Raw genomic sequence first — 16,487 nt, 5'->3', positions numbered from 1 at the left:
TTTATGACACAATTTCTAATCACCATATTTATTTATTTTCTCAATAACTGTACTGCATCCTGGCTTCTTATTCGTCCAAATATTGTTCCATGTTTGTCATTCATCTGTGTAGCTCATTCAAATTCTCCTCCAGTGGAGTGATCTCTGTATTATTTTGCAAGAGAATGTTAGAGCCTCTTAATGGATGAAGAAAATGGTGCTTAACCATCAGAGGTCAGAGCGCAGAAGCATTGAGGGGAAAAAAAAACAAACCTTCCATTTTTGTATTTGCACACTATTCCATTTTACAGATGTTTCACCAACTGGGAAGAAAGAAGTTTTGAGAGAAAGAGGATATTCCACTGGATGAAATGATTAAAATAATTAATCCTGGGTAACTGTACTTATGTAATAATTACTATTATTATTATTTGTGTTACCATAGTGCTTAGAAGCCTTAGTTAATGTAACAGAACCCCACTGTGCTAGGTACTTTACAAACACAGAGCAAAAAGACCAGTGCTACACCAAGGAGCTTACAATGTAAGTAACATTTCAGCTTCTAGGAAATTCTTAAATCCAAAATGATAAATCCCTGAAAAATGGGATTTAAAAGGAAACTGTAATTTAGTCACAGTGCCACAAAGAATGCAAGTACATTGCGGTGTCTATTCTACATATAGTATAGAGAAGAATTTTAAAATGCCATTTCAAAGACTTTTTGCTAAGATTTCCTGAGATAGCAGAATTGTAGTAATGCAAGTATTTGTTGCTATAGCTGACATATCTCAGTTGTTTACATGATAAACCAATTATACCATGTGCGTTCTCACTGGTGTGTCTATGAATAGCCTGTATGTGTGTATCAACATGGAACTAGACAAAAATCATTCAACTGAGTGGAGTACATGAAGATGAAACCATAGAAATGTAGGGCTAGAAGGGAACTTGAGAGGTTATCTAGTCTAGCCCCCTGAGCTGAGGCAGGACCACATATACCTAGACTATCCCTGACTGGTGTTTGTCTAACTTTGTTTTTAAAAGCCTCCAATGATGGGGATTTCACAACCTTGTACAACACACCTATTAATACACCCCAGAATATTAGCTTTTTTTTTTTAAACTGCATCACCTTGTTGACTCATATTCAATTTGTGATCCATTATAAACCTCAGATCCTTTTCAGTAATACTACTGCTTAACCAGTTATCCCCCGTTTTGTAGTTGTGCATTTGATTTTTCCTTTCTAGTGGAGTACTTTGCACTTGTCTTTACTGAATTTTATCTTGTTGATTTCAGCCCAATGCTCCAATTTGTCACGGTTGTTTTGAATTCTAATTCTTTTTTCCAAATTCAAATCCTCCCTCCCAACTTGGTATCATCCACAAATTTTATAAGCAAACACTCCACTTCATTAACCAAGCCATTTAGGAAAATATTGAACTGTATTGAATCCAGGACAGACTACTGCAGTATTCTTCCAGATATTCTCTCTGTAGTTTGACAGCAAACCATTGCTAACTACTCTCTGAGTAAGGCTTGCAACCAGTTTTGTACCCATTTTCTAGTAATTTCACCTAGATCACACTTCCCTAGTTTGCTTATAAGAATGTCATATGAGACTGTGTGAAAAGCCTTATTAAAATCAAGATAGATCACATCTATAATTAGAGAGACCAGATAGCAGGTGTGAAAAATCAGGAAGGTCCTGATAATATCAGGATATCTGGTCACCCTATCTACAATTTCCACACATCCACTAGGCCAGTAATCCTGTCACAGAAGGAAATTAGGTTGGTTTGGCATGATTTGTTCTTAATAAATCCATGTTGGCTATTACTTATTAATCTATTATCCTATACGTGCTTAAGAAGTGATTGTTTAATAGTTAGTGCCAGTATCTTTCCAGGTATCAAAGTTAGGCTGGCTGTTTAAGGCTTGGTCTACACTACCCCCCCCAATTCGAACTAAGGTACGCAACTTCAGCTACGTGAATAACGTAGCTGAAGTCGAAGTACCTTAGGGTATGTCTACACTACGAAATTAGTTCGAATTTATAGAAGCCGGTTTTATTGAAATCGGTTGTATACAGCCGATTGTGTATGTCCACACAATAAAATGCTCTAGGTGCTCTAGTCGGCAGACCGCGTCCACAGTACGAGGCTAGCGTCGACTTCCGGAGCATTGCACTATGGGTAGCTATCCCACAGCTATCCCACAGTTCCCGCAGTCTCCGCCGCCCCTTGGAATTCTGGGTTGAGATCCCAATGCCCGGATGATGCAAAACAGTGTCGCGGGCGGTTCTGGGTACATGTCGTCAGGCCCCTCCCTCCCCCGTCACAGCAACGGCAGACAATAGATTCGCGCCCTTTTATCTGGGTTAGTTACCTGGGTTACCTGTGCAGACAACATGGAGCCCGCTCAGCACAGCTGAGCTCACCGTCACCATATATCCTCTTGGTGCCGGCAGACGTGGGACTGCATTGCTACACAGCAGCAGCTGCTAACTGCCTTTTGGCGGTAGACGGTGCAGTAGACTGGTAGCCTTCATCGGCGATCTGGGTGCTGGCAGCCGTGGGGCTTGCCTTTTGGCAGTAAATGGTGTATTATGACTGTTAGCCGGCCTATTACAAGTCGGGTCATCGCACATTAGCAGAGTCTTCCCTGAGCAGCAGCTCGTGCAATAGGCCTGAAGACCATCGTCATACACCGCCCCGTATTTGCTGCCAAGCACCCAGAAAGATGCCGAGGGCTATCAGTCACGCTGCACCGTCGTCTTAAGATGTAAAAAATAGATTTTCTCTGTATTCATTTGCTTCCCCCTCCCTCCGTCAAATCAACGGCCTGCTAAACCCAGGGTTTTCAGTTTAATCTTTGGGGGGGACCAGTCTGTGACAGTTGTTTGTGTCTCTCCCTGATGCACAGCCACCGTTCTTTATTTTAATTCCCTGTGCCTGTACGCCATGTCGTCACTCGGCCCCCCTCCCTCCTTCCCCTAGGCCGTCAGATACTACGTTTGCGCCACAGCTCGAGCCGCGAAGCGGTTCACGCCTTTTCTTTGAATTCTGGGTTGAGATCCCAATGCCCGGATGATGCAAAACAGTGTCGCGGGCGGTTCTGGGTACATGTCGTCAGGCCCCTCCCTCCCCCGTCACAGCAACGGCAGACAATAGATTCGCGCCTTTTTACCTGGGTTACCTGGGTTACCTGTGCAGACAACATGGAGCCCGCTCAGCACAGCTGAGCTCACCGTCACCATATGTCCTCTGGGTGCCGGCAGACGTGGGACTGCATTGCTACACAGCAGCAGCTGCTAACTGCCTTTTGGCAGTAGACGGTGTAGCATGAGTGATAGCCGTGGGGCTGGCAGCCGTAGGGCTGCATTGCACCAGCCCCTTCCAGGCGATGGTATATTATGACTGGTACCCGTCGTCGTCGTACTGGAGTGGCTGTCAATCATGGCCACCTGGGCAGACATGCTACTGTCTCGATGATGACGGTTACCAGTCATAATGTACTATTTTCTGCCAATTGCCCAATATTGTCTGCTAAGCACCCAGAAGAGGCCGAGGGCGATGCTGGGTGCTGGCGGACGTGGGGCTGGCAGACATGGGGCTGCATTGCTACACAGCAGCAGCCCCTTGCCTTTTGGCAGATGATGGTATATTATGATTGGTACCCATCATCATCATACTGGTATGGCTGTCACTCATGCTGCAGCGTCGGCTGCCACCTTAAGATGTAAAAAATAGATTTATTCTGTGTTCATTTGCTTCCCCTTCCTCCGTGAAATCAACGGCCTGCTAAGCCCAGGGTTTCCAGTTTAATCTTTGGGGGGACCATTCTGTGTGACAGTTGTTTGTGTTTCTCCCTGTTCCTGTACCTGTACGCCATGTCGTCACTTGGCCCTCCCTCCCTCCCTCCCTCCCTCCCGCCCTCCTTCTCCTGGTCCATCAGATACTACTTTCGCGCCTTTTTTCTGACCAGGCGCCATAGCTAGCACTGGGATCATGGAGCCCGCTCAGATCACCGCGGCAATTATGAGCACTATGAACACCACGCGCATTGTCCTGGAGTATATGCAGAGCCAGAACATGCCAAGGCGAAACCCGGACCAGGCGAGGAGGCGATTGCAGCACGGCGACGAGAGTGATGAGGAAATTGACATGGCCATAGACCTCTCACAAGGCACAGGCCCCAGCAATGTGGAAATCATGGTGTCACTGGGGCAGGTTGATACCGTGGAACGCCGATTCTGGGCCCGGGAAACAAGCACAGACTGGTGGGATCGCATCGTGCTGCAGGTATGGGACGATTCCCAGTGGCTGCGAAACTTTCGCATGCGTAAGGCCACTTTCATGGAACTTTGTGACTTGCTTTCCCCTGCCCTGAAGCGCCAGAATACCAAGATGAGAGCAGCCCTCACAGTTGAGAAGCGAGTGGCGATAGCCCTGTGGAAGCTTGCAACGCCAGACAGCTACCGGTCAGTCGGGAATCAATTTGGAGTGGGCAAATCTACGGTGGGGGCTGCTGTGATCCAATTTGCCAGGGCAATGAAAGACCTGGTGATAGCAAGGGTAGTGACTCTGGGCAACGTGCAGTCAATAGTGGATGGTTTTGCTGAAATGGGATTCCCAAACTGTGGCGGGGCCATAGACGGAACCCATATCCCTATCTTGTCACCGGAGCACCAAGCCACCGACTACGTAAACCGCAAGGGGTACTTTTCAATGCTGCTGCAAGCCCTGGTGGATCACAAGGGACGTTTCACCAACATCAACGTGGGATGGCCGGGAAAGGTACATGATGCTCGCGTCTTCAGGAACTCTGCTCTGTTTCGAAAGCTGGAGGAAGGGACTTTCTTCCCGGACCAGAAAGTGACCATTGGGGATGTTGAAATGCCTATCGTGATCCTTGGGGACCCAGCCTACCCCTTAATGCCATGGCTCATGAAGCCGTACACAGGCAGCCTGGACAGGAGTCAGGACCTGTTCAACTACAGGCTGAGCAAGTGCCGAATGGTGGTGGAATGTGCATTTGGACGTTTAAAAGCGCGCTGGCGCAGCTTACTGACTCGCTCAGACCTCAGCGAAAAGAATATCCCTATTGTTATTGCTGCTTGCTGTGCGCTCCACAATATCTGTGAGAGTAAGGGGGAGACCTTTATGGCGGGGTGGGAGGTTGAGGCAACTCGCCTGGCCGCTGATTACGCGCAGCCAGACACCAGGGCGGTTAGAGGAGCACAGCAGGGCGCGGTGCGCATCAGAGAAGCTTTGAAAACGAGTTTTGTGACTGGCCAGGCTACTGTGTGAAACTTCTGTTTGTTTCTCCTTGATGAACCCTCCAACCCCCCCCCCCGACCCGGTTCACTCTACTTCCCTGTAAACCAACCACCCCACCCCACCCTCCCCTCCCCCTTGCAGAGGCAATAAAGTCATTGTTTTTTCACATTCATGCATTCTTTATTAGTTCCTTACAGAGGTAGGGGGATAATTGCCAAGGTAGCCTGGGATGGGTGGGGGAGGAGGGATGGAAAAGGACACACTGCATTTTAAAACTTTAACTCTTATTGAAGGCCAGCCTTCTGATGCTTTGGCGATCATCTGGGGTGGAGTGACTGGGTGGACGGAGGCCCCCCCACCGTGTTCTTGGGCGTCTGGGTGAGGAGGCTATGGAACTTGGGGAGGAGGGCTGTTGGTTACACAGGGGCTGTAGCGGCGGTCTCTGCTCCTGCTGCCTTTCCTGCAACTCAACCATACGCTCGAGCATATCACTTTGATGCTCCAGCAGACGGAGCATTGCCTCTTGCCGTCTGTCTGCAAGCTGACGCCACCTATCGTCTTCAGCCCGCCACTTGCTCTGTTCTTCCCGCGATTCAGCCCGCCACCTCTCCTCTCGTTCATATTGGGCTTTTCTCATCTCCGTCATTGACTGCCTCCACGCATTCTGCTGTGCTCTATCAGCCTGGGCGGACATCTGCAGCTCCGTGAACATCTCGTCCCTCGTCTTACGTTTTCTCTTTCTAATGTTCACGAGCCTCTGCGAAGGAGAAACATTTGCAGCTGGTGGAGGAGAAGGGAGAGGTGGTTAAAAAGGACACATTTTAGGGAACAATGGGTACACTCTTTCATTACAAGGTCGCATATTTCGGCTTGCAGGCAGCCATCGTAGGCCACAGTGTTTTGGCTTTTTTAACCTTCTTAACATGCGGGAAAGGTTGCAAACAGCAGCGCATTTCCCATATCAAGGATGAATTGGGTTGTCCATTTAAAATGGGGTTTCAATGTAAAAGGAGGGGGCTGCGGTTTCCCGGTTAACATGCGGCACAAACACAAGTAAACCACCCCCCCCCACACACACACACACGATTCTCTGGGATGATCACTTCACCCCTCCCCCCCACCGCGTGGTTAACAGCGGGGAACATTTCTGGTCAGAAGAGCAGGAACGGGCGCCTCTGAATGTCCCCCTTAATAAAATCACCCCATTTCAACCAGGAGAGCTTTCTGGAGATGTCCCTGGAGGATTTCCGCCCCATCCCCATACACGTTAACAGACTTGCTTGCTTTTTTTTTGTAATGTTTACAAATATTTACAAAGTTACACTCACCAGAGGTCTCCTGTGTGCCCTGAGGGTCTTGGGTGAGTTCGGGGGTTACTGGTTCCAGGTCCAGGGTCACAAACATATCCTGGCTGTTGGGGAAACCGGTTTCTCCGCTTCCTTGCTGCTGTGAGCTACCTACAGTACCTCCATCGTCATCTTCCTCGTTCCCCGAACCGTCTTCCCTGTGTGTTTCTCCAGTGAGAGAGTCATAGCACACGGTTGGGGTAGTGGTGGCTGCACCCCCTAGGATCGCATGCAGCTCCGCGTAGTAGCGGCAAGTTTGCGGCTCTGCCCCGGACCTTCCGTTTGCTTCTCTGGCTTTGTGGTAGGCTTGCCTTAGCTCCTTAATTTTCACGCGGCACTGCTGTGTGTCCCTGTTATGGCCTCGGTCCTTCATGGCCTTGGAGATCTTTTCTAATACTTTTCCATTTCTTTTACTGCTACGGAGTTCAGCTATCACTGCTTCATCTCCCCATATGGCGAGCAGATCTCGTACCTCCCGTTCGGTCCATGCTGGAGCTCTTTTGCGATCCTGGGAGGACTCCATGACGGTTACCTGTGCTGATGAGCTCTGCGTGGTCACCTGTGCTCTCCACGCTGGGCAAACAGGAAATGAAATTCAAACCTTCGCGGGTCTTTTCCTGTCTACCTGGTCAGTGCATCTGAGTTGAGAGCGCTGTCCAGAGCGGTCACAATGAAGCACTGTGGGATAGCTCCCGGAGGCCAATAACATCGAATTCCGTCCACACTACCCCAATTCCGACCCGCAAAGGCCGGTTTTATCGCTAATCCCCTCGTCGGAGGTGGTGTAAAGAAACCGGTTTAAAGGGCCCTTTAATTCGAAAGAAAGGGCCTCGTTGTGTGGACGTGTCCAGGCTTAATTCGGTTTAACGCTGCTAAAGTCGACCTAAACCCGTAGTGTAGACCAGGCCTTAGTTCGAACTTACCTTGGTCCACACGCGGCAGGCAGGCTCCCCCGTCGACTCCGTGGTACTCCTCTCGCCGAGCTGGAGTACCGCAGTCGACGGCGAGCACTTCCGGGTTCGACTTATCGCGTCCAGACTAGACGCGATAAGTCGAACCCAGAACTTCGATTTCCAGCCGTCGAACTACCTGGTAAGTGTAGCCAAGGCCTTATAGTCCCTATGGTCCTATTTGTTCCCCTTTTCAAGGTATGTAATATGTTTTCCCTTCTCCAATCCTCTGGGACCTCACCTGTCCTCCATATTTTCTTGAAGATAATTGCTAACGGTTCTGAGATTGCTTCAGCTCGTTCCTGAAGTAACCTAGAGGTGAATTTCATCAGGCCCTGCCAACTGAAAAATATCTAACTTTCCTAAATATTCTTTAGCCTGCTCATTCCCTATTTTGGCTTGCCTTCCTTTCCTCTCATTGTTAATATTAATTGTGTTAAGTATTTGGGCACAATTTACCTTTTTAGTAAAGAATGATGCAAAAGAGGCATTAAACACCTCAGTTTTCTTGACATCATCCATTATGAGCTCTCCTTCCCTTCTAAGTAGAGGGCCTACACTTTTCTTTGTCTTTGTATTTATAGAACTTCTTTTTATTTCTTTTTATTTCCTTTTATGTTCCTTGCTAAGTTTCTGACTCAGACATCATAGTTACATGTTCCACTGGAAGGGTTTGTCTACACTTATCGGGGGATTGACGAGTCGCGATCAATGCATCGGCAGTCGATTTGGCGGGTCTAGTGAAGACCTGCTAAATCAACCACAGATCACTCTCCTGTCAACTCCCGTACTCCACCAGATCGAGACGAGTAGGGGGAGTCGATGGGAGAGCGTCCCCGTGGTAAGTAGATCTAAGCTACATCGATTTGAGTTATGTTATTCATGTAACTCAAATTGCGTAGCGTAGATCCAATTCCCCCGGTAGTGTAGACAAGGCCGAAGTCTGGATGAATATGGAAGAAGCTAAGGATCCCAGGTTTATGGGGATTTTTGCCCCATAGTGTAGAGGCTATGCATAGTCAAAAAGACATACAATAGCAAGGGAATCACATAACCCAGCAGCTTCCCAGCCTGTGATCTTAAAATAAAAGAATAAAATTTGAATATAAATTCCTGTGGACAAATGGCAAAATATTCATCTTATGATAAAAAAAATGCCTTAATTCCTTAGTATCACCAGCCATTGATATATTCAGAACTGCCAATCATTTTACAAGACTCCAAATCTCATCCATTGAGTTGTTCCAGACACATATCAAGAACTCCAAACTTCAATTTTACATTATTCTGATGACACCCACAAGTACCCACTTGCATCCACTTTGTACTAGTATCCACTATAAAGCAATGCTTTCAAGTATAGCTTCTGATTCTCAGCTGGTGCTCTATTATTTCAAAATGAAACGCAATTACAGACATCCTCAACAGAGAAAACCTTCCTTCACACAGAAAAAAATTACATTCTCGCAGACCCATGTTTATATATTTATACACATACATGCTCCAAAATTAGAACTGTGGAGAAGTATTTCATATATGTAATTCTGTAAGCCACGTTATATTACAAAACATACTTGTATGAAGAATTTATTGTACATCTCTCAGATTACAGCAACATATGTGAGCTAGCAGGATAATCCTAAATGGTCATAATGAAGAAACTAATACTAATTTGACATGTTCCTTTCTTGCGTATCATCATGGCATTCTGGAACGTGCTGTCCAGATCAATAAGGGGTTGTTTCAACACTTGCCATGCAGTATTAAGTGCCTTACAATGCTTTTGCTGCTATAGCTTCCAGCTTGCCTTTTGTGCTGTTTACTCATCTTTACTCTTCCGTTTCTTCTATTTTCCTTGCCCAAAATAATCAAACAAAAATTAATATAACTGTAACCTTTCTTTGACTGTTCCCAGCCTTTTCACTTGAGAATCACTTAAAACTATTTTACGAGTGCTTGAAGTGTGAAGATCAGTTAAAATAGCCAGCTGTGTGTAAATCCTGCGAACTACCCCAGTGTCATAGGCCTGGTCTACACTAGGCGTTTATGTCGAAGTTAGCGCCATTACATCGAATTAAGCCTGCACCCGTCCACACTGCGATGCTATTTAGTTCGACATAGAGGTCTCTTTAATTCGACTTCTGTACTCCTCCCCGACGAGGGGAGTAGCGCTAAATTCGACATGGCCATGTCGAATTAGGCTAGGTGTGGATGGAAATCGACGCTAATAGCTCCGGGAGCTATCCCACAGTGCACCACTCTATTGACGCTCTGGACAGCAGTACGAGCTCGGATGCTCTGACCAGCCACACAGGAAAAGCCCCAGGAAAATTTGAATTTGAATTCCTTTTCCTGTCTGGCCAGTTTGAATCTCATTTCCTGTCTGGACATCGTGGCGATCACAGCAGCACTGGCAACGATGCAGAGCTCTCCAGCAGTGATGGCCGTGCAGTCTGTGAATAGAAAGAGGGCCCCAGCATGGACTGATCGGGAAGTCTTGGATCTCATCGCTGTGTGGGGCGATGAGTCCGTGCTTTCTGAGCTGCGCTCCAAGAAACGGAATGCAAAGATCTATGAGAAGATCTCAAAAGACATGTCAGAGAGAGGATACAGCCGGGATGCAACGCAGTGCCGCGTGAAAATCAAGGAGCTGAGACAAAGCTACCAGAAGACCAAAGAGGCAAACGGACGCTCCGGATCCCATCCCCAGACATCCCGTTTCTACGAGGCACTGCATTCCATCCTCGGTGCGGCCGCCACCACTACCCCACCACTGACCGTGGACTCTGAGGATGGGATACTCTCCACGGCCGGTTCCTCGGACATGTTAGGGGACGGGGAAGAGGAGGAAGGAGATGAGGAGGGCGAGGCAGTTGGCAGCGCTCACAACGCTGATTTCCCCGACAGCCAGGATCTCTTCATCACCCTTACAGAGATCCCCTACGAAGCGTCCCCAGCCGTTACCCCGGACACAGAATCTGGGGAAGGATCAGCCAGTAAGTGTTGTAAACATCTAAACATTTATTTTTAACAGAACAGGAATATTAACAATTAAAAGAATGGGTTGTTCATGATTACTGTGCCCTAGGCGCTTAACGGTTTAGTCATGGGCAGTGCAAGTTTTGAAAAAAAATCTAGCAATGTCCGGTTTTCCGTGATTGTCCAGCACAAGCCGCTCTACTGTTTATTCCCTGCTACTGCAGCTACAGTAAAATGCGGTCTATATGTGCGGGGATAGAGCAGTAATCCTCCTGGGACATCTCGATGAAGCTCTCCTGGAGGTAATTGGAAAGCCGTTGCATGAGGTTCCTGGGGAGAGCGGCCTTATTGGGTCCTCCGAAGTACGACACGTTGCCGCGCCACGAGACTATCAAGTACTCGGGAATCATTGCTCTGCACAGCAGGGCGGCATACGGCCCTGGTCTTTGGAGGCTTTCCCGGAGCATTCTCTCTCTCTCGCTCTCAGAGATCCTCATCAGGGTGATGTCGCCCATGGTGACCTGCTTTGAATTAGGTAGGGGAATGTTAGTGTTGGGACTGCTTGCTCGTTCCTTTACAGAACTGTAACTGCTGGTTTGCAGCCACGCGGTGGAGGCGGGAGAGGGGCAGCCGAAAGGGATCGTTCCCGGGGACAGCCGCAAGGGGGTGGGACAGGGGCAGAGTTCCCGCTTGCCGGATTGCTGGCAGCAGGGACTGACATTGCTTTAAATGTGAAATGAGGCCAGTGGTAATATAAAAGTTTTAAACTGCCACAAGTCTACGGCTTACCATGTCTGCCTGCAACAGAAATTCCGTTGTGCTGCCCCGCTTCTCAAATGTGCTGTGCAAGACCCCAGGCACTGAATGTGAAGGCCGAGAATTCGACCTTGTGCTGAGTGCGCATGTGATAGGTGCTGTGCATGGTCTTGTTCACAGAGAAAGACTATGTTCTTTGTTCACAACTACATTTATCTTTCTGAGGAATTCACTCCCTTTTTCCCATTTCCACAGCCCCATCTGCGACTGTCTCAGAAGCTAGCCTGGCATCACACTCCCAGAGGCTAGCGCGGATTAGGCGTAGGAAGAAGAGGACACGGGAGGACATGTTCTCTGAACTTATGGCCTGTTCCCAAGCCCAGGCAGCACAGCAGACCCAGTGGCGGGAGAAATTGACCCAAATGCAGCAAGCAAACATGGATCGGGAGGAGAGGTGGTGGCAGGAAGACCAGCAGGCGACTCAAACGCTGCTTGGACTACTGAGGGAGCAAACAGACACGCTCCGGCACCTTGTGGATGTTCTGCAGGAACGGAGGCAGGAGGACAGAGCCCCGCTGCAGTCCATCTCTAACCGCCCTCCCCCGCCACCAAGTCCCATACCCACCTCACCCAAAGTGCAAAGAAGGAGAGGCAGCAGAGTCCCTGCTAACTCTCACTCCACCCCTGCAGAGAGCTCTAGTAGCAGAAGGCTCTCATTCCCCAAAATTTGAAAAGTTCTTTCCTTCCCGCCTGACACAAGCCCCCGTCCAAGTTTCACCTCCCAGTTCCATGTGTAGTTGATAATAAAAAATACGTTTCTGTTAACTACTGTTTCAATCATGTTCTTTTGGAGGAGGAGGGGAAAGGGGGTTGGTAATTGGACAGGACAGTCACCTTTGGCAGGGTACATAGGCGGGGGCAGGCACAGCAGCAGGGCACATACACAGTGCAGTGATGCAGTGACTAGTTACCCTGGTTAGTCTGGGAGGTTGTTTTCATGTTATGTGGTGGGGGGTGGGTTGCTCTGTGACTTTGTGGCGGGGGAGGGCAGTTACAGAACTTAAGCGGTGGTCCTTATGCAGGATCACAGAGCCACGCAGCAGGGTATCTGTAACCGTCCTCCCCCTGCCACAAAGTCACATAGCCCCCCCCATACACACAGTCCCGATCAGGAGGGGTGACAGGCTCCGTTGAAACAACCATCCCACCGCAGCGGAGCCCGTCAATCCTTGAGTTTAGAAGCTTCATTCGCGTCACTACACTACACCCGCTCCGCACCACAGTCTGCGTCCCAGTTTTAAAAAATTCCCGCGAAAACAGTATTCAAGAAAACGGTGTGCATTAACAAAGTAGAACTATTTTTATTTCGAAACGTGTGTTGGAAGGGGGGTGAAGGGGGTATGTAACTGGATAGGATAGTCAACATTAACTGGGTAAAGAAACGGGGGCAGGTTCAGCTTCTCTGTACACAAACTTTAAAGTCACAGGTTACCCTGCTCACTCAGGAACTTTGCTTTCAAAGCCTCCCGGATGCACAGCGCTTCCCGCTGGTCTCTTCTAATCGCCCGGCTGTCTGGCTGTGCGTAATCAGCAGCCAGGCTATTTTCCTCAACCTCCCACCCCGCCATAAAGGTCTCCCCCTTGCTCTCACAGAGATTGTGGAGCACACAGCAAGCTGCTATAACAATGGGGATATTGGTTTCGCTGAGATCACAGCGAGTCAGTAAGCTTCTCCATCTCCCCTTGAGACGGCCAAAAGCACACTCCACCACCATTCTGCACTTGCTCAGCCGGTAGTTGAAGAGTTCTTTTTCAGTGTCCAGGGCGCCAGTATAGGGCTTCATGAGCCAGGGCATTAGCGGGTAGGCTGGGTCCCCGAGGATGACTATAGGCATCTCCACATCCCCAACAGTTATTTTGTGGTCCGGGAAGTAAATACCTTGTTGCAGCCGTCTAAACAGACCAGAGTTCCTGAAAACACGAGCGTCATGAACCTTGCCCGGCCATCCCACGTAGATGTTGGTAAAACGTCCCCTGTGGTCCACCAGTGCTTGCAGCACCATGGAAAAATAGCCCTTTCGGTTAATGTACTGGGTGGCCTGGTGGTCCGGTGCCAGGATAGGGATGTGAGTTCCATCTATGGCCCCACCGCAGTTTGGGAATCCCATCGCTGCGAAGCCATCTATGATCGCCTCCACGTTTCCCAGGGTCACTACCTTTGGCAGCAGTACATCAACGATTGCCTTCGCTACTTGCATCACAACAACGCCCACGGTAGATTTGCCCACCCCAAACTGGTTCGCGACTGACCGGTAGCTGTCTGGCGTTGCAAGCTTCCAGAGGGCTATGGCCACTCGCTTCTGTACACTCAGTGCAGCTCGCAACCGGGTGTCATTGCGCTTCAGGGCAGGGGACAGCAACTCACAAAGTTCCAGGAAAGTTCCCTTCCGCATGCGAAAGTTTCGCAGCCACTGGGATTCATCCCAGACCTGCAGCACTATGCGGTCCCACCACTCAGTGCTTGTTTCCCGTGCCCAGAATCGCCGTTCCACGGCATCAACATGACCAATTGCCATCGTGATGTCCTCGGCGCTGGGTCCCCTGCTTTCTGAGAGGTCTGTGCTACTCTCAGACTTCAGGACATCACCGCGGTGCCGTAGCCTCCTCGCCTGACTTTTCTGCATCTGCCTCAGGGAAACCTGTATGATAAGCTGCGAGGCGTTGAGAGCGGCCACAACTGCAGCGATGGTCGCAGCGTGCTCCATGCTCGCAGTGCTGTGGCATCCGCGCTGTCAATGACTGGAAAAGTGCGCGAACTGATTTCCCGCCGGCGCTTTCAGGGAGGGAGGGCGGGAGTGATGGACGGATGACGACAGTTACCCAAAAGCACCCTCGACACATTTTGTTACCCAGAAGGCATTGCCGGCTACACCCAGAATTCCAATGGGCAGAGGGGACTGCGGGAACTGTGGGATAGCTGACCACAGTGCACCGCTTCGAATGTCGACGCTTTCACCGTTAGTGTGGACTCACAAAGTTGAATTACTGTCCTTAGTGTGGACACACACGTTCGACTTTGCAATATCGATTCCAAAAATTCGATGCAAGTAAATTCGAACTACTCTCGTAGTGTAGACAAGGCCATACTTTGGGGTGCAATCCAGACCAATGAGTGGTTGTGTCCCCACTTAACCTTAAGTGCCTCACAATTATTTGTTACTCTTGCTTTCTGCTTGGGACACACTCAGTCAGCAACAACCACGCGGGTCACACCCGGAGTGTCTGTGTGCTATGTAGCCAGCCTCGGATCAGCAACTCTGACCCCAGCGGTCTGTCCACAGTCCCACATTCCCACTCTGGCTTCCACCAGCCTTGGTTACAACCAGCAAGGTGACTAACACACTCCCAGTCCCAAATTTCCCCAAACCATGTTCCCTGAAATGTCCAGCACACAAGTCAAATATCAGGAATGGCAATATACAAAAACCTGTAGGAGAACACTTCAACCTCCCTGGCCACACAATAGCAGATGTAAAGGTAGCCATCTTACAGCAAAAAAACTTTAGGACCAGACTCCAAAGAGAAACTGCTGAGCACCAGTTCATTTGCAAATTTGACACCATCAGATCAGGGTTAAACAAAGACTGTGAATGGCTATCCAACTACAGAAGCAGTTTCTCCTCCCTTGGTGTTCACACCTCAACTGCTAGCAGAGCACCTCACCCTCCCTGATTGAACTAACCTCGTTATCCCCATACTGATTTATACCTGCCTCTGGAGATTTCCATTACTTGCATCTGAAGAAGTGAGGTTCTTACCCACGAAAGCTTATGCTCCCAATACTTCTGTTAGTCTTAAAGGTGCCACAGGACTCTCTGCAGCTCTCCCTTAGACCATTCAGAAAAATAATAAGGTTCGTTTACTCCTCTAAACACACAAAATGTACAGCTTACCACTTTAATTGAAGTTACCTAACACTTTAATTCAAGGACAGTATTGTTGGTTTAAATTAAAAGTAAAACAAGTTTATTAACAAAAGAAAATAGGATTTTAAGTAAGATTAATTAAAAAAAAATGCTTTCTAGTGACTAAACACTTAATCTAGCAAGATACAGACTTTCTTGAAGATGGTTTTTTTCACCCACAGTCTTCCAGAAAAATGGATGATCCCCACCCTCTCAGTCAGAGTCTCACCCAGAGGCCAAAAGTGCTAGTTCTTTTGTCTTCTTAAATGGAAGCGATAACTTGGAGTTCTCTGCCCCTTTCTTTTATAATCCAGTGAACCTTTGAAATTGATTCTTCAAGCTGTGAGGTAGGCGATGGAGTCTGATAGTGAAGGAAGCTTTATACTGTTCTTTTCCCCCACTGATGTTTTCCAAAATGTAAACTGCTCTGTTTCTTTCAATTTCCTCCCCCCGCTGTCTCGATCTTCCTATTTATGTGTATATGTAAATTGAGGTAAACCCACATTCCTTTGTTTAGGACAGACCTATTTAACACCTTTACCTAGGCAAGGCCTAGGTCTGGTCTTGAAGATGTTCTAGTAATATCAGTCAGGGGGAATTCATAACTTTACATATAATGTTGCTACATACATTTCACCATGATATTGTTGACCAGTGAATTAGTTTTTGAATGATATCTACATGGCATATTCTGTACAAAGATTATCACAATTGTGTCTAATATGTGAATACCCGGGTGCTTTGGGTCATGTGTATATTCTGCTTTCATTGATGAAAAGAAGGTTTTCTAAAAGACATTACAGTCCTGGTCATAATTAAGTTCAGAAGAAACCAAGACAGTCTTCTAAAAGTTAATGTTATGGTTGTCAAATGATATATCTAGGATCTTAATATACATAAAAAACAGAATATACCAAAGCTTGTTTCACAGAGCACCTGCTTAACTATAAATATGAACTTCCATTGCCCTATTAGTAAGTGAAGACGTATTAAAAAATAGCTCATTGGGTTTTAAGAGACAGATGCCCTAGCATTTCTAACATTTAGAAAACTGCTGAAAGAACCCACATTGGTTAATACCATTTAGACAAATGAGACTTCTGCAAATTAAGTGATCTTTTAAATGAAAGCAACTTGTGCATCAAGAGAGGAAAGATTAATGCACAGTTATATCATACTGTACCTGAATATTATTTAAATATCAAATCTCTGCTTAATGCGTAACACAAA

General features: G+C 47.8%; 2 protein-coding genes across 5 annotated transcripts in view; one reads left to right on the top strand and one right to left on the bottom strand.

Moving 5' to 3' along the window:
* DOCK4 (dedicator of cytokinesis 4) overlaps nucleotides 1-16,487 on the bottom strand; it is a 421,656-nt gene that overhangs the window by 83,834 nt on the left and 321,335 nt on the right. The window lies entirely within an intron of this gene.
* Nucleotides 10,494-12,117, top strand: LOC128834963 (uncharacterized). Its single transcript, XM_054024196.1, has 2 exons — nucleotides 10,494-11,071; nucleotides 11,548-12,117. The coding sequence occupies exons 1-2, from the start codon at nucleotides 10,858-10,860 to the stop codon at nucleotides 12,021-12,023; spliced, it is 690 nt and encodes a 229-aa protein (XP_053880171.1). The 5' UTR covers nucleotides 10,494-10,857; the 3' UTR covers nucleotides 12,024-12,117.

Source organism: Malaclemys terrapin, chromosome 1 (genome assembly GCF_027887155.1).
Source record: "Malaclemys terrapin pileata isolate rMalTer1 chromosome 1, rMalTer1.hap1, whole genome shotgun sequence".
NCBI lineage: Eukaryota > Metazoa > Chordata > Testudines > Emydidae > Malaclemys > Malaclemys terrapin.
Note: the sequence above shows the minus strand (reverse complement) of the source record. Positions and strands in the feature narration are given on the sequence as shown.